Below are 18337 nucleotides of genomic sequence, written 5' to 3' on the forward strand. Positions count from 1 at the left end.
AACTTTCACCACAAGACAAAAGATGACAACTACAATCATGAATTTGAACATTTACTTCTTGCATGGGATTCTCGAACCAATCATTGATTTGCTTGAATTTCAACATCTTCTGCTGCTCTCAACTATGGAAATTAATAATCGGGAAAATTTTCGATGATTCCCTCTGCCCAGGTGTTCAATACAAACGCAAAGAAGACTTAAAAAATTGGAAGGACGCTCTCTAGCCACATGGGATATCATTACTGCAAAGCCCATTCAAACAACTCCGCTCAAATAACTTCTTCCACTTTGATAATATTTGCGCTATCGTCAAGTGCCAATTTTTTCTTTTCAAGAGATGCTTTCCTTGGGTTCTTGGCTCGGAAGATATCATCTAGTTCTTCCAACTAAGGTGCAGTGTCAGATTTATTCTCATTTCCCCGTTTAAATCTCGAGGTCAACTTACAGTACGATTCTTCGTCTCAGGGATGAAGAAATAAATCACAAGCGCCTGTATTGGACACCAAAGCACAAAAGCGATATAGGTTTTCCACTTGATCTTCTCCAAAGCCACAGGATATGCGAACTGGTTCACGAGGGTCGCTATCAAAGTCATTAGTTGCCACAAGAATATAAGGCATTGCTAGTACAGGGACAACATACCTGCCGACACAGCAAAGTTGCTAAATGCCATTCCCTTTGCCCTCATCTCAAAACTCAAGACTTCTACAGGGTATAATGCTTGCAACGGCGTAAAACCTACACTGAAAATTGCGTCGAAGAGGAAAATCATCGCCACAACAGCAGAGCCACTGCTCTTGCTACCTGTATTGGCATTGCTGGACGATGAAACTGTAGCTCCGATCCATACTATAGCGCATCCAATGTTTGCGAATAGAAGCAGAAGACGACGACCTACTTTATCTACGAGGGAAGCACCAAACAAAGCCAAGCCAAACTGCATGATATTTAAACCTAGGTTGAGGTTCAGTTGTGTTATGGAATCCGTAATTCCTGCTGTATCAAGAACAGCCGAAATGAAGTATGAAATTGGACCTTTGCACGAAGTCAATACAATCAAATCGAACAGATAGAGTTGATTCCATACCGTTGCCAGCCCACTGTCCGAATATGGCAATTGTGCAGTTACATGCCAAACGGTATCTTGAAGCTTTATCTTTGAACAGTGCTCGATAATCCCACCATCTCTTGTCTGCACCATCCAGTTCCAGATACTCTTCATATTCATGAAGCTGCATTTCGACCCAAATGCTATTTGGGTTTCCTTCTCCATGGTATCTTGTAAGCATCGCTTTCGCCTTGTCTCGCTGTCCATGTACGTATTGCCAACGTGGACTCTCGGGAAGGGCCCATACTAAGATAATACAAAGACCCGGGAATGCCATTTGTAGCCAGACTGGAACTTGCCAGGACCTGTTACCGGATAAGTCCGCACTTGCTCGTGCAGATCCCGAAGCAAGAATTGAGCCAACAAACCTTAGAACATGTTAGCATGGGATCCATAAGGTGTTTGATGGAGAAATGGAATAGCATCCCCTTGAAAAGCTGGATGATATTGTTTTGTGAGATAAACTAACCAAAAGGTATTATAGAACTATGAGGCGAGTCAGTCACAATGTTCTATCTTTACAAAGATGCACTTGACTTACAGCAGTGACAACACCTCGGTGGGCAGGATGCGATGTTTCGACAACATACTTTATGACGAGTTAGCTAATAAAGTTCCCAGATTTGTCCAAGTATCGTTATTACTTACATTGGGCCCGCTGATGCAACAATACCCACACCAAATCCAAGCAGAAACCTGCCGCCCATGAACTGCCCAATGACATTACTCGAGTGAAGTGTGGTAGATTGGACTATAGTTCCCAGCACAATCGATGAAGCACCGATATAGATTCCGATCTTTCTTCCCCAAGTATCGATCGCCGGCCCGATAAAAGGAATAGCTACCACACTGCCGATCGAATACATAGAAGTGACGATTCCAGTCCAAGCACCATCGTTAGCCACATTGAAGTACGTCCTAAATTGCTCCATTGCGAGAAGAGAGTTGAACATAGAGCCATCAAATCCGTTGCAAGTGCTGCAAAAGAAAGCCACTAGCGCACAAGCGTACAGTATGAAGGATCTTCCTGACCATGTTTTTGGTGGCTCCTTCAACATTGCTTGCGCGAAAGCCTCATCGCCTTTCACCACTTTAACTTGGGTCACATGCTTTTCATTTTTCTATGCTCAAATCATCAGTTTTATCGTTCCTTTCTTTCCTCATGAAACCTACATGTTCTTGGTGCGTCCCAACACCTGTCTTTTCATCCGCGGTCATAGTGACGTTGACTCCCTGATAAGCAGCAAACGTTTACCAGAACAGATGTGTCGATGATCGCAGATATTCAAGAAGTAGAAGTGTGTTCTTGAATTGTTGGATATTTGCGGCTAATCAGACACGACTCTAATCATGACATCGGGCGTCTTTCATCACAATTCACTATTATTAACAAGTTGATTCGGATTACCATCCATATATCAGGAGAAAACCCTGATACTTTATGTACAAACTCATCTGTTCATGTATCTCCAGTCAAGCTCTGGGCCCAAAAGCTTCACGACGCCCAAGATAAAAACTACACCGCAACTCAGACCATCCAAAAGAAAACGGAACCAGTACTCTCCGCCTTTACTCGAGATTTCGGAATGCATGAAGAACAAATGATTGTTCAAAGATAGCACAAGACGATTCGTTTCACAAGGATTACTTTTTATGGCGGAGGCTTTACTCAATTGAGATTGAGGGGTAGCTGGGCGCCCCCGGACCTCGCTCGCTTATAGGCTTGGTGATTGGAGAATCTATCATGCGATTCGGGGTAACACTAAACCTGAATGTTTGCCCAGCCCTTGTTTGATTTGGTCGTTTGTACTCATCCTGTTCACGGAGGTACAAGGCCCGCATTGTGGTAATCTTGTGGGGAAGTAAGTCTTTCATGATTCTAGATTTTTAGTGAAACACAAATCACATTCAGTGATCTCGAAATTGTATTTCAGTTGTATTATTGTTAGCAGCTGTTCAAATTTCTCCCAATGTTCGTGGATAAAATGAACCTAAAACTGGGAAAGCTTTTCGATCTTCACGATTGGCTATCTCAAACGTGGTTTATCATTGGTTTGAGGTTATCTCACAACACTTTAACCACCTTTGAAGTGTGAGACTTTGCTCCTTCAACTCGACACTCGTTTTTGACTGAAAATACACAATCGCGAACGGAATACAGCTTTTTGTTCTTTTGCGCACATGGAGGATAAATGATACTATTTGGTGTGGATGATTGCAGTGAATGGCACTTTGCTAAGTACAGAAGTGTGCATGTCGTGAACGAAACAGATTGCACATCTAGATCCTCACGTTGTTCCCTACAGAACCTTCAAAATTTTAATCAAACTCTTTTTGATGATTTGACCTCCAATAAATGATATTGCAGTCCAAATGCTGGATATGCAGTCCAAATGCTGGATAACGAATTAGCTTGAGCTTCATCATGACCATTGGGTGAGTGAGTACTCCTCAAGACTCTATAGATAGTTTACCTTTTCAAGCAGGGTTTAGAAAGCTTTTCTTGCTATCACAATAGTCAAAGTCCAACTTCACAAGCTATTGAGTTTCATTTATCTTTGAATGAATTTTACCACAAAATCTCACCGATGGGGTTTTTGCAATTTCAGAAAGATAGGAAATGACCTTCTCGTCGCGCGCTCTGATTCAGGCAAAAATATCATGCTGGGGACTGTCCAGAAAATCCGAACACTAAGGTTACCAAAAGGATATTAAAGACAGCTCTGCTTCACACTCTAATTTGAATCAATTCGTGCATTTGTTTTCGTATCTTTCAAATTAGCATATAAGAATTTTGATCAACTGAGTTGTCGCCATTAAATCTCTCTCCAAGAATACTTTTATTCAATATCAAATAGATTGGAGTGTAAAACCTTTGTGTTCACACCGGTTGGGATATTGAAATAACGTATCATTTCCATTATTGACAATGCAGAATACAGGAAATGGATTGACGATACAGGGGTATCGGAGTATCGTGGTTGTTGATGATGAGAGACCTCGGCTTTTCCACACATATAATTCATTTCATTTGGGGCGACAGAATCATGAAAGGGTGGCAAATACAGTGTTACACTCATCAATCGTCAGGGCTTAAATTGCTTCTGAATTTTGGGCTTCATACGATGTGGGTGGCCATGCGGACCAGATCATAGACACGTGTAAGCCGTCATCTTTTATTGGACGGGATATTCAAGAGGCGGCATGACGTGGATCCGAATCCATACTTTCCTCCCTTCTTGGTACTAGTACCTGCAGGTAACTGAATAATACCCCTCATTGAAGATATAAGAATGAGACCACGAGAAAATACATATACAGGCACAATTCACTTCTTCGTGAGTACTTCTCTCACAGCTTTTCAGCCTTTTATCTTTCGGAAGGAACGAGAGTATCAAGATACAGACGATGGCTTCTTATAGAATTGTTTTTCTTCTTATCCACTTGTTTTGCACATCATCTGCGCAGACTGTCCAAAATACCAATTGTAGAGCGCTGCCTGGAGACCAATCATGGCCATCTACAACAGAGTGGAACAATCTCAACAGTACAGTCAATGGTAGGCTTGTAGCTACCGTGCCCATCGCAGGCCCTTGCCATGAACCTAACTACAGCGCGACGGAATGCGCATATTTACAAGCGAACTGGGCGAACCCAAGTCTGCAGTAAGTCCTTCGCAGCGTTATCATTTATACCATATGAACTTTCTAATTCCAAATCCAGTTGGAATTCATCTTCCTCCTTGATAGCTCCATACTTTGCGACACTTGGAAATCAGAGCTGCAACCCTTTTTCATCCGAACAAAGTCTTTGTAGCTTGGGAAACTTGGTTAATTATGCTGTCAATGTGTCGACACCCAATGATGCCGTTGCTGCCATTCAATTCGCTAAGAATCATAACATCCGTTTTGTAATCCGGAATACTGGTCACGAGTAAGTTTCTCTCTTAGAGAACTCCAATGCTATGCGTTAGCTAAAATTATGCAAGTTATTTGGGCAAGTCAACTGGTGCAGGCTCATTAGCTGTTTGGACTCACAACTTGAAAGATATATCATTTTCTGACTGGAAATCTGACTATTTTACCGGAAAGGTCATGAAGATTGGTGCTGGCATTCAAGGGCTTGAAGCATTAGAGGCTGCTCATGATGCAGGTTTTATAACGGTAGGTGGTGAATGTCCGACAGTTGGAATCGCCGGAGGCTACACACAAGGGGGTGGTCATTCGGCACTCTCTAGCAATTTTGGTATGGGTGCTGATCAAGTGATTTCGTGGGAAGTTGTAACGGCCAGTGGCAACGTAGTCACTGCCTCACGAACCGAAAACAAAGACCTTTATTGGGCTTTAAGTGGCGGTGGAGGTGGTACATATGGAGTCATCATATCTCTAACCGTGAGAGTATATCCTGACACTGTAGTCAGTGGTGCCTCTTTGGCATTTTCGGCAACCGGCGGCAACACGAGTATTGAAACTTTCTGGAAAGGGGTCGAAGCCTTTCATACTTATCTTCCTGGAATGGTCGATGCAGGAACTATGGTTGGCTATGGAGCTTCGTCTTCAGTTTTCCGAATCATTGGTATGACGGCATACAACAAGACTAAAGCTGACGTCCAAGCTCTCTTGGCCAATTTCACCGACAAACTCACAACTCTTGGTATTAATTTTACAGTCGCGTACACACAGTACCCAACATATCTTGACCACTACAATCAATCTCTTGGGCCTCTACCTTATGGTCCTTGGGGTGGACCAGGAGTCAATACCGGTGGTGGTCGATTGATATCAAGAAGTGTCGTCCAGGAGAATAACAAAGCTTACGTCGCAACTATTCGTAATGTCACGAATGCGGGCATCCCTTACACAGGCGTAGCTCTGAATGTCTCATCTCCTCATATTACATCTACTGTCGATAATGCTTTACTTCCAGCTTGGCGTGATGCCCTCATCCATGTCATCTTGACTATACCGTGGAATTATTCTGCGCCAATATCTGAGATGGTAGCTGCTCAATATCATATGATAAATGAGATCATCCCACAATTCGAAGTGCTCACTCCTGGGGGAGGAACTTATTTGAACGAAGGTAATTTCAGACAACCAGACTGGCAGCAAACTTTCTATGGGAAGAATTACCGCAAGTTACTAGGGATAAAAAATAAGTGGGATCCAGAGCAATTTTTTTACGCCACAACTGCAGTGGGTAGTGAGGCATGGCGTATCGCAGCTGATGGGAGAATGTGTCGGACAAATGACACGACAAACTCAGTACTAACACTTTCAAGTGGTGGTGGGAGGTTTAAGCGGGTCGAGAATTAGGCACCATCTTAGCCCGAGCTTTTCTTGAGCTCGTAACCAATTATAGAGGCAGCGAAGAAGCATTTTATAGCTATCTCCCTCCGAGAGAAATAATTTTGGACTTTGAATCGTAAGACTAGCCATAGCGGTCTTATCTTTAATCCGAACATCATCTCAACTATCAAGTCCAAGTGAAAAGTCACAGCATCCAGCAAATGTAGTCGAGTACAGTATCTTTAGTTTGATTAATCATTTAATGTTCCATTATTTCGTGTTGTGGTATCAAAAGTGTCTCGAGTTAGGTTCCCATGGTCATTATTTCCTACTCTTTTGGTCAGCAAGCCCTCGTGTATTAGTCAAGTGCGATGGAAAATCCATACCATACATCTCTTCAAAACCCTCTTCACAACCCCATTTTTCTTTCTCTCTCTTTCCTCCCTCTCATCGTCTTCTTTTCTCCGTCTCGCGTCCCTCAAAATCTGCTCCTGCTCGCGCCCAACAATAATTTTTCTAATCAAATTCTCAATTAGAACGTCACAATTCTCGCCTTCTTTTGCTGAACATTCTGAGAACCCGCAATTTAGCCTTTCGGCTAATGCCTTCCCATCCTCAGTCTTGACACTCCTTTTTTCCCACATATCACTCATAGTCCCGACTACTTCCACATATAACCCCTTTTTTTCTGGAACTTTCACAAGTTTCACAAGAGTCCAGAGGGCTTCTAGAACAGAGAAGGATTCGGGCGAGCAGATTGAATACATCAATATTATCCCATCGGCGTCTCTAATCAGTGGCTCAAACAAACCGGCATATCGATCATCGTAATTCAATTCCATAATATTTACGAAACACTGTTCGGAACCGATAGTGATGTTTATTTGATGACTATCTTCGAGTGTTGGATCGTAAGGATTACTGGACACACGGAAATCATTGTAAACAATCTATCTTCCTGTCAACCCCCCCTCTAATGAAGTATCAAAGATTCGGGCCTTACCTTATTCTTCATGCCAGCTTTTCCAGACCCAGTATTTCCAAAGAACAAAACATTGTATCGTCTTTTCCTAGGCGCCGGCCCGGAAGACACCCGATTTTGTTGTGGTCGATTCATTTTCGGCTTGAAATCTAGAACCAGCCAGTCTCAAGTTTAAGTTTTCTAGATATTACAACCAAAATGCACAACGAGATTCATTATTTATTATCTAGAATACCCATGCCGTAGAGTTTCTGTGGGTAGATAGGCGCAGTATCGTGGCTGTGGGGTTTGTGATTAACGTTGCATTTATATGCGGGTGCGGGTGCTGGTAAGTGGGGGCATAGCCACAATTCCTTCTCGTATCAGTACTTGAACAATTGTTCTTGCATATATCATATCTATCTTTGGATCTTTATATTGACAACCTGAAGCAGATCAGGATCCGTGTTCGTGTGCTGGGAAAGTCTTCATTTTTCACGTACTTCTTCATGCCGAGGCTATCACACATACACAGCTCTACCGCATTTCCGGCCTATGGGACGCCCTATTGAAGGCACGGATTTGTCAGTTCTACATGCAGAGACTCTTGACCTTCCATTTGAGATCTTGTTTCTTGTGTTGCTAGCGCCTCCGTACTTAATTAGTGGTGCAACATTATGTAGGAAGTCGGTGGGACGACCTAGATGTTGAGGAATTTTTGGAAACAAGTCAGGAAGACTCGAGCTTTGAAATTAGGAAGACATAGCTTTCTCTTCATCCATAGCCTCGCAAACCAGGTTTGTCGTTCTTTCACATCACTTGATTCGATGTTCCGTCCCAGCGAGGGGTAACAGGTTGAGAAATTCTGAATCGGAGTTGATTTTTACTTGCAACATGAATTCAAGATGTTCGGGATTGTCTGCTCAGGCTAGTTGCTGTCGATAAAGACTAGGTAGTATTGTTAGATAATGAGGACTTTTTTTGTCTTTGCTTCTTAAAATTCGGCACAGATGCGTTCAATTACAATGTGCAACAACTGACCAGTTTCTTCCACAACCCCCCCCCCCCTTCTCTCTCTCGAAAAAGCAGTGCGGTCGCTTTCTAAGTGGTCTGATGCCTAAATGATGTTTCTTCAGCGGTCACAGCAGACTGACTACTCAAGGGGGCCTTGACAGTCCAGAACAAAATTCGATAGTGAGATCCTTTGAATCATCAATTGATCTCGATACTCTTCAAACAAATGCGTCCTAATTGCGATATTCATTTCTGATATGAATGTATTAATAAAACATCGCAAGGTTTGATAAAAAGGCGCTTCCATATCCGATCGCCTAATCTACCATGCACCTATCTCAATGGAATTCAAGATCTTCAATATCCAGTTCCAGTTCCTACTTCAAAGAACACTCCCGAATTATTACACATATTGTCTGCCTTCAAGTCGACCACTGGCCGCCAACTGGAATTATTGAATTCTGACGACTCCAGATGCTTTTCTTTCTAGAACCAGTTTATATGTGGTACGATATTGATTTTTTGGCGACCTCTGATGGCCGACAACGCTGCTGCCTAGTTTGTTAAAGTTCATGGTTTTGTATATAAGCCTCGATCCCGCAACTAAAGACACATTTGAAAGACCAAAAGCCGAGATACATCGAATCCCAAGCCTTCAATTTCAAACTCTGCAGGTATGTCGGGAAATTATCGCAGATGGACAGATTTAGAGAAAGATTACCTCCGTCGTCACGGCCCAAAATCAGGCGATAATGTAGCGCCGGAAATCTGGGTTAAACTAACTGATGATCTAAATGATAGAATCAAAGAGTGGTGCAGAAAGAATCCATATCTAGTAACTATTCCTGGAAAGCCAAAAGATTCAAAACCTCGAGAACCTTGGACACGAACCTTAGTTGCGATTCAAGGTTATTACACAACTGATGGCTTCTCAGAACTCTATCCCGAAAAAGGGCCGGCGGCGAGACCCAAGAATTTGGTCAAACCGGTCTCTAGGTATACCAAAGATACTGAATTGTCGAAATACCCACCAGAACTTGATTTTCAACTAAAAAAAATGATTGATGACAACCCAGATTGGAAGGCTATCTTGAAAAAGTGTAAGGAGCTTGGGGGAGAGGGCAATGAATACACACATGGGTCCGTCCGGAATCGTCATACCAAATTTTTGAAGGACGTAAGTCTTGAAGTGCTACAAAATCGAGCAGAGAAGGTCGCGAAGCAACAAAATGCGTCAGACTGCCTACTATCACAACCATCTGATGGGGGGTCTTCTTCTACCAAGCAGGAAGTAGGAAGGGCACTACGCACAACTGAAACTGGAGGTAGCGACACTAGTAGGTCTATACGAACAGATGAGCGAGATAATAGGAAAGAAGGGGAGTCTTCGAGGAACCGACAATCCCTTCCAATGCCCAGATCATCTGCGAGATCTCCTTCAGGTAGCAGACAAGAAGGAAAAAGACCAGTACGCGCAACTGAACTTCAAGATCGTAAAACAAATCAGCCACTGGCTCCTGCTGGTGGTTCAGGCAACGATCAAGAAAAGCCTGTAGCCAAAACTGGAGCAAAATCTACGCGAGAAGGAAGCCAAAGAAACAGTCAAGAGAACCGAATGCCTCAAAAAGCTAGCGTCAAACGTGATAAGTACAGAGAGCGCAAAGATCCCGCAATTAAGGAACTTGAGGAAGGCGAGATTCTTGAGATTAAACGTACTGATACTGGAAGATCCAATAGTCCAGACAAACAACATAACAGAGATAGTCGTCTAGAAAAGAAGGCCAAGGAGCGCCGAGAAAAGGAGCTGAAGAATCCTTTCGGTCGAAGATGACGGAAACTTAGTTTGATCTTCTAAATGAAAGGCAAGACTATTGTTTAAATGGATGATGGGGCATACAGGGTTATTTAAACATGTTACAGAGAAGGTATTAAACCATTTACTTCTAGATGGCTAGTCATTCTTTTACTACCTTTATGTTTTCCTTAATTTTGTTGCAGTTCACCTTGAGTTAGATGATTCTATTCCAAAATAACGAAGACAAATTCGTGAGCTGTTGAAATCTTGCCAAAAATATTCACTTTCTTGCTCAGATAACACTAGTAACACATTCGATTATTATATTGACATGTCAACAGCAAACAAAAATACCCTTCACCAAGAGATTGAGACTATTTGATTCTCTAGAGTACCAACGCTATATCTTCTTTCCAAAAATCTTTGGGTGCTTCAGCCTAGCGAATTCCCCTTATCATTCCACTAGAAAAAGTGAATTTATTCACTTCTATGAACAGTCTTCGCATATGTTATCTGGCCACTGAAACATGGTACTCCGGAACCTGCAACACACAGGAAACTGATCAATGAGACTAGTTGACACGTTTTCTTTCGCATATGTTGATTCAAGGCTTCACCTGACAAGAATAAAGTCTCATTTGGTGCAAGAAAACAAAGAAAAGAGCAGCAATGGGCTAGGCATGAATTACTAGATAGAATGAGCTATTTGGAGAGAAATCTCGAACTTTCGAGCATAGCTAATGTATAAGGTATAAGTAACAACTTCATACCCAGGTTGTATCCCTATTGATTCTCCCCATATTCAAATGCCTGGTCCCCTTCCCCGACACACAAGACTCATCCATCTACGATGTCCAACCACGCCAACGATGCAAGCGAGCCATGGGATTACGACTCGACTGCTGTTATCGAAGCCATGATTCTCGCCATGTCTGCGTCACTCAAAGACGACATTCGATTCCAAAGATTTCTTTATGAAAGTGAGATTGCGAAAGAGAAGAAAGGCGCGCCTTTAGAAATTGAGGAAATGAAGGCGATCTGCCAGAAGTCGAAGGATGATCTCGAGCACGAGCTTGGAGTTGAATGCATCTGTCAGGACTGTTGGGCAAGACTTCAAATGAAAGGGGCAGTAGACAAGGAATTCAAGAACGCGGAAGTCAAAGAGATGAAAGTTGAGAATAAGGAAGCCAATAAGATGGGGGAGGGGGGGATTGGTTTTAACACAGTTGCTGGTGGAGCTACGGTCTCAACCGAGGGGCCCGCAAACGAAGCGACCAATTTACCCATCGGGAACAACATCCATTCAGACCCCACGACTTCGAATGGTACATTGGAAAGAAACGTCACCGGGTAGACCTCAAGCAAAAACCAAATCGCGATTAAAATCAGATATGATCTATGTCATCGAGTGAACCCAAATCCCCTCAAATGCTGTCCGAAATTCCTAGAAAATGGTACCCGAGGAGACTTTAGCTGGTATATCTATGCTTCCAAGCTTAATAGTTGCAAGTCGTCGCGCGTGGACTGGTGTTTGGATCATTTGACATCGATGAGTCGTAATCTCACAATATTGGGAGACGAATTGTGGAGATTGGATGGGAGATTGAATGATTTTGTTGAATTTGAAATCAAAGCAGTGGATTACATGAGTACACGTGAGCGAGGATGAATGTTGGAGTTTTGAATAGAAACGAAGAGACATTCGAGCTCTCTCAATGCGGATATAAAATTGTTAGCAACGTGAGAGGATAGCAATGGAATTAGGGTTACAATCATCATAAATGCAAATAACAGTCATATGTAAGTAAAAAGATATCACAACTCCACGACTACGTCTCCAACGCTGCAGAGGAACCCCCACTCCGACCCACGCATCTCCACATCTCCACACACCCCCAACATGCATGATGAAGTCCTTATATGAAGAATTTCATGGTGCAGTAAACTATTTAGGAATTTGTCGCAAGTCGCTGAACTTTTTGAACTTCCGCCAAGCCGGAGTTACTATACGCCAAGAACTGGGGGGAAGGAAAATTAACAACACCGACCCTGAATGTTTCAATTTTGGCACCATTAATCAGATCAGAATCTCCCTGATGATTAAAAACAGTAAGATTGCTGATATACCTGATTGGCTATGGATATTTTCGGCATATATAAGTCTCCAGAAGGCAGTTGCATAGTAAATGGCGCAATCATTATGAGAGGGCTAAATTCTCCCTTGTTCCAAATCCATAGATGAACTTTAGTGTGTGAGAATATGACGATCAACATCAAATAGAGTAGGACAAGGAGCCAGTCTTATACTGCTTGAAATAAAGAGTTTGATTCGCTAATGTATCCTCTTTCAACACACAGCACATTGACCACTGGTCTTTCCGTGACGGTAGAATTCATTGGGATGCGCAACTAGGCATATCGACAAATGGATGTAGAAATGAAAGATTTACCTTCAAATTCATTTCGCCATAGGAAAACTCGTGATATCTGACAGCTGTCGTTGTAATCAGTTTGCGTAAGCTCCAATGCAGCCAGTATCTATCAATTGAGCGGCAAAGAATGCATATCACGCAACATGTACGAAAAGTGCCACTTTCGATGCTATAAGCTCTGCTGGAGCTCGGGAGAATAAACCAATTTTGGTGAGTGATGCTAATACTAATCCCGCATCTGTTTAATCTTCAATAGATCAAGAAAATGACCTCCGGTAGCTTGCACTGCAATCTACATCTGATGCAACAAAGGGTATGATTCCAACGATAGCAAGGTAGCACAAAAAAACAAACAAAACCAGCTTCTCTCTTGAACGTAGAATTGGCATCATAGGATCAAAAATTTAAGGGTGACAACAGCTCCTCGCCAGTTTGAACTCACGAACGCTCTGTCCAAAAATTAAGTTGCCACTAGCATCAAATTTCTGAAATATTTATTAAGAGTATCTCCTTCGGAGTCCATGTAGAAGAAAGGCTTCATACCTACGTGACAAGGGATGCAATACTCAGATACATATATATATATAACGTTGTACACATAATGTTCTGAAAATAATCACTGAAAACCTCAATATGCATCAAGTACATACGATAACTTAACCCATTGGACGTAGATTGAATATAGATACCCAGTTCGAGCGTGTTCCTGGTGCTCTGGTGTTTAAAGTCAAGAGAAAATCATTTCATCATTGTAAAGATTCTTGAAATAGAATGAAGTTTGTAGTTGGTGATGTCCCCTTGGTCGTGAGTTGAAGAGAAAGTAATCTTACCCCACATCCTGGTTATCTTAGCCTTGCATTTTAGCCTTTCCTACCCCTGAAGTAATCACGTCACACATCATTCAAGCTGTTCGCCGTTGCCATCTTATTATATCGAGTCCAAACACACATCAACAGCTTCACTTCCTTGAAAGTTAAACCTGCTGCCTTTTTATTCAACCGGATCACGATGACCACCATGTTTGCTCGTGTAGTTCCAAGAACAATTCGTGCATTACCCCGCGCTTCTCCTATTCAGAACTCCTTCAGAGCTCAAGTTGTTGCCCCTCTTTCGCGACGATTCCTGGCCACAAACACTTTACCTGAGCAACCACGATTGAGATTGGGTTCCGAAGGTATGGTCTTGTTAATTGCTAAATACTTTTCAGAAAGCTGGACTTTATCTTTGGTTCAATTTTATGTTAACAACTATCCCACGCACAGCACCCAACTTCCAAGCCGAAACAACCCAAGGTCCTATTGATTTCCATAAGTTTATCGGCAACAAATGGACAATCTTGTTCTCCCACCCTGCAGACTTCACTCCAGTTTGCACGACCGAACTTGGTGCTTTTGCGAAACTGAAGGACGAATTTGAGAAGCGAGATGTGAACATGATTGGGTTGGTATGCTATCATTTTATGGCATTTATAGGAACTCCATTCAGCATATTGCGTGCTAATCTCTAGGTTGGTTTGAAATAGTCCGCAGATCATCTCCCTTCCCACAAAGAATGGATCAAAGACATCAACGAAGTTTCTGGGACCACACTGCAATTTCCCATCATCGCGGATGCGGACCGCAAAGTAGCTTATCTCTACGATATGCTTGACGCTCAAGACACGACCAACATTGATCAAAAAGGCATTGCATTCACCATTCGTTCCGTCTTTGTTATCGATCCTGCCAAAAAGATTAGACTTACAATGATGTATCCAGCTAGCTGTGGGCGAAATACCAAGGAAGTGCTGAGAGTCATTGATAGCTTGCAGACAGCAGATAAGAAAGGTGTCACTACACCCATTGACTGGCAGGTAGGAGATGATGTTATTGTGCCACCAACAGTCAAGACGGAAGATGCGCGGAAGAAATTTGGAGAGGTTAGAGAGGTAAAGCCTTATTTGAGGTTTACAAACGTTGGGCAATAGAGTCTTTGTTCTACCTTTACTATCTTGATACGATTGTACGACGGTTTAAGGTTAATTAGAAATGCTTAGCATTACAGACAAGAGCTCATTATTTCAGAGACTGATCTTAGCTACAATCTTACAACTTAACTCGCTCATCACATTCACCTCTCTCAGCGAACAGAAATTCTTATCTTCAAAACGATGATGAGAATTCTCATATAACCTCCGCAGATTACCAGATTACGACGTCTCTGGTCTCAGGTGGCCAGACTGCATCAAACTTCTGGAAGTATGCAACACGTTTGAATGAGCCACATCCGAAATTCATCAAAATCAACCCCAGGCAGATTCTTCGCTCCATTCCATCTCTCATCGGCTTCAACAGCACCAAAGTGCATTCTTTTGTCGAACTACAAGATTTGATGGTGGTCTTGCGACGCTCATATCCTAACAGAAGGGCCCAGTATTTTTTGCTTAAATCCAATTTTGCATCAGCGTAAAACGTCCCCAATGCCAAACCGTTGTACACCGCGACGTTTTCTCGAAATGGACTTACGAAGCAAGAAATATCGATTTTAAGAAGATGACCTTTGACAGTGATTGATCCACTTTTCACTGGCCCATAGCGATTGGAAACGAAGTCCATGTGGGCACCTACCAACATTGCATCCCACAAAATATCTGTGTTCTCGTAATCTGGACAAGAGTAATAACCGGGTGGTATATCTTCTGTTAGCAGTTTGGCGCTCTTGAAAGCCACGGGAGCATAGCTGAATAGGGTATGACACGATGCCCATGACCATGAAGGGGCGCTATATTCAATATCAGCCGGCAATTTGGAGCGACGAACACATCCAGAACTGGGTCGATGAGGCAGCCAGCACAAGGCTTGCGGAAAATCGCGCGCCCAAAGGCCTGCAAGGTACGTATCTCCTATTATTGATCCAAGCTGATACGCCAAACCAGCCACTGCCGGGAGCTTGTCCTTTCTATGCAATATTTGCTTTCCTGAATATACCTCTAGCAGTTGGTACCAGGTGTCTATTTCTCGGGGAGAATAAAATTGCTTTTGTCCTTTGTTCAGAGCTAGGAAAGGAAAGGTAGCAAGCTTACTACCAACAAAGATATCAAGATCTCCTGCATCTTTCACTGGGTCTTCATCGGATCTTTTGCTCATGCGACATCGGAAGTGCATGCCAACAGGTGAGTATATCATCGTCCGAGCCGCTAAAATACTTTCTTGAAGTACCCATGCCCTGCCAAAAAGTGGGCATGGTAGAGAAATACCCACTTCTCCATTTGCGTTTCCAGTTTGAATACACGGTCGAATCCACAAAGATCTCGCTATAGTCTTTCTGTCTGAGCGAAGAACATGGCCAATTTTAACACTCAATCTCTTGGGTAAGAAGCCGCTATCTCCGTCAAGCGCTGCTGCAGCGGCGATGTTGAATTTAGCGTTGTTGTAGACGAAGCACATTTTGGACGATTCTTCAATCCAATCTTCATCGGAGTCCTGGATAATGCAAAGCGAATCGATCCACAAATATCGCATTTGCAGTTCTCTAGTTACGCGTACAGCGTCTGCATATGTCTTGTTTAAACTTTTCACCGGAATTGCGTATTTCCTTTCATTCAAAGTGTTTTTCTTAGTTGACAAGTGCGTCGATTTTCCCCAGCAGTGGCTCAAAGTGACGTACTGCCAATCGTTCCCAGTTTTCATCTCAGAAGGCAAAGATCCATGGGTGTCTATAAGATGTGGCACACTGAAATCACCGCTTTTATCGGAATACCCAACGTCGATCAGCCTCGATGGGAGGCTCTTCGAATTGAATCGTACGCGACATCCATCATGATTTTCCGCACATTCTCTGAGCCATTCTCTTGCCATTTCAACTGTGTTTGATGCCAATGGATCTGGTGCTTGATGATGTTTCAAAGGCCAGATCTTGTGCTTATCCCCCTGCACGTACAGTTGCAAACAGAGCCCTCCATACATCACCATCCCATTTCGCCCACGAAGAAGCTTGAAGCTAAAATACAAGTCATGGGAATTCTTTAGTGAGAACTTGCGCCAGGACTCAAGATTTAGGTAATGATCGCCGTTCAGGAATTTCAATAACATCAGGCATAACCGGCAGCTCTTATCAGCAGAAAGCCGGAGGCTGGCTAAATTTTTATGGTGATGCAAATGGGGTTCCCATCCATTCCATGAGATGGGCCAGCTTGACTGATTCTGAGGCTTTGAAGCTTGGATTATCGTCTTGGAAGTGATCCAAGTGCGAAATCTTATACACTTTGCGCATAATGGCATGGTGATTATGTGTGAAATGTGACTTTATGAGAATAAATGTCATGACTCGGTGTGAATATCTGTATGTGGTCAAGATAACTCGAGAAATAATAGAGCTTTATAGGTTACCGTGAAAAGGATTTCTCGGGTGTTACGATGCCAAATTAGGTGCCAGAGGTAGCGCGATGTCTGTGCGATGAAAGAATCGTACAATGAAGAATCTAAACAACATAAGATAAATTGTTGATCACAATGTCTCTCTATATTGAGGATGTAATTTGATAGGTCACTGATGAATCTGTGAACGGTTTGAAAAGAAGCAATCATGAAATTGAAATGTCGGGTAACCAGGCACTTAGAGGCTGATCGGATTCTTGTGTTCCGGAACGCGTGGAGTAATTCCGAATAGCGAATCATTCAACCGAAAGTTTACACCGGGAGGCACAAGAGCCTTCCGCTGGGGAAGCGATGTGGGTAAAGGAGAAAAAAGCAACTAATGCTGAACTTTGCATTGTTTTGCAACATAGATTCTGGTTTCCGATTCTTCAGTCAAGCAACAGGGATGATAAATCTCGATCTCAGAAGATTTTTGTATGCCTGTAAGTTTTCTCATGTTCTACCAACCATAGAACTTCATGTCGGCCGAGCACTTCTCAATTTATCTCTTCTTGTTTCAACTCCCATATCCAATCTATTTTCGAGAATCTTATATCCATGTCAGAAATACAATAGAAGTGATGTAACTGATTTATTCTAGCCTCTCTACACCAGCTAAGACGTATCGAGTCGCAAAGTGTTGATCGAGAACAAGACAGCGGCTTCCGGTGAGATTTGCTAATGTGGATGTAGGCGCACGCGTAGAAGCCTTTCCTCAGGATCGAAATTTAGGATTCATGCATTTTCTCCACGCTCAACTGAATTTACTAATCAGGTCTTCGGTGAGCATATACAATAGTTTTCTTAGATCTTGTGTCTCCCATGAGGCCTTGGTATCTTTTCCCTTCGGTGATATTTGGCTCTCTATCTTTTTTCCAATTTCGGATCAAAGTTCACTGAGCCCGCTAAAGAAGATTTCTTGATAAAACCAAATATTCCATTGATATAATTTTAGCCTCGAATGAGTAAGCGGGGACGAATTTCAAAACCTCGTGACCTTACTAGAAATGTCGGTGGGGCCAGTAGGCTGGATGAACTCATCTAGCAACCGTTAAGCTAGAAGTTCAGCCCGAGGCCGGTAGTATTAGCGTGAAGCTTGGCATCGGACAAATGGCGGGGCTGAGATTGAAGACATGAAGAAGGTGGAATGTGAAATAAAGTGCCGAATTAGCTGTTTGAGGAGCCTAGGAATCAGAGAAGCTTCCCGATACACTGTGCCATTGCATCTTATAGAGAAGCAATTCCACCTACATGAGCTTCAAAGAGCACCCCGCCTCAGAAAAAACCTCGATCTTGCAAATCACCAACTCTAATTTGGGTTAGCCAAATTCCAAGAACTATCAGC

General features: G+C 42.7%; 7 protein-coding genes across 7 annotated transcripts; 4 read left to right on the forward strand and 3 right to left on the reverse strand.

Moving 5' to 3' along the window:
- Positions 1–269: 269 nt before the first annotated feature.
- Positions 270–2326, reverse strand: EAE98_009406 (uncharacterized protein; the record flags this gene model as incomplete). Its single annotated transcript, XM_038957027.1, has 8 exons — positions 270–386; positions 446–582; positions 643–1035; positions 1088–1476; positions 1578–1594; positions 1650–1697; positions 1786–2229; positions 2282–2326. The coding sequence occupies 8 exons, from the start codon at positions 2324–2326 to the stop codon at positions 270–272; spliced, it is 1590 nt and encodes a 529-aa protein (XP_038806500.1).
- A 2190-nt stretch (positions 2327–4516) lies between these two features.
- EAE98_009407 (uncharacterized protein) lies at positions 4517–6423 on the forward strand (the record flags this gene model as incomplete). Its single annotated transcript, XM_038957028.1, has 3 exons — positions 4517–4773; positions 4832–5041; positions 5097–6423. 3 exons carry the CDS (start codon positions 4517–4519, stop codon positions 6421–6423), a joined length of 1794 nt encoding a protein of 597 aa, XP_038806501.1.
- Positions 6424–6700: 277 nt separating this feature from the next.
- Positions 6701–7513, reverse strand: EAE98_009408 (uncharacterized protein; the record flags this gene model as incomplete). Its single annotated transcript, XM_038957029.1, has 3 exons — positions 6701–6724; positions 6783–7346; positions 7400–7513. The coding sequence occupies 3 exons, from the start codon at positions 7511–7513 to the stop codon at positions 6701–6703; spliced, it is 702 nt and encodes a 233-aa protein (XP_038806502.1).
- A 1534-nt stretch (positions 7514–9047) lies between these two features.
- Positions 9048–10202, forward strand: EAE98_009409 (uncharacterized protein; the record flags this gene model as incomplete). Its single annotated transcript, XM_038957030.1, has 1 exon — positions 9048–10202. The coding sequence occupies one exon, from the start codon at positions 9048–9050 to the stop codon at positions 10200–10202; it is 1155 nt and encodes a 384-aa protein (XP_038806503.1).
- Positions 10203–11016: 814 nt separating this feature from the next.
- On the forward strand, positions 11017–11520 carry EAE98_009410 (uncharacterized protein; the record flags this gene model as incomplete). The annotated part of the gene is made up of 1 exon (XM_038957031.1): positions 11017–11520. The coding sequence occupies one exon, from the start codon at positions 11017–11019 to the stop codon at positions 11518–11520; it is 504 nt and encodes a 167-aa protein (XP_038806504.1).
- Positions 11521–13606: 2086 nt separating this feature from the next.
- Positions 13607–14699, forward strand: EAE98_009411 (uncharacterized protein; the record flags this gene model as incomplete). Its single annotated transcript, XM_038957032.1, has 3 exons — positions 13607–13772; positions 13861–14042; positions 14121–14699. 3 exons carry the CDS (start codon positions 13607–13609, stop codon positions 14562–14564), a joined length of 792 nt encoding a protein of 263 aa, XP_038806505.1. The 3' UTR covers positions 14565–14699.
- Positions 14700–14778: 79 nt separating this feature from the next.
- On the reverse strand, positions 14779–16548 carry EAE98_009412 (uncharacterized protein; the record flags this gene model as incomplete). The annotated part of the gene is made up of 1 exon (XM_038957033.1): positions 14779–16548. One exon carries the CDS (start codon positions 16546–16548, stop codon positions 14779–14781), a length of 1770 nt encoding a protein of 589 aa, XP_038806506.1.
- Between the last annotated feature and the right edge of the window lie 1789 nt (positions 16549–18337).

The sequence above is a fragment of the Botrytis deweyae genome, assembly GCF_014898535.1.
Source record: "Botrytis deweyae strain B1 chromosome Unknown BDEW_028, whole genome shotgun sequence".
Lineage (NCBI taxonomy): Eukaryota > Fungi > Ascomycota > Leotiomycetes > Helotiales > Sclerotiniaceae > Botrytis > Botrytis deweyae.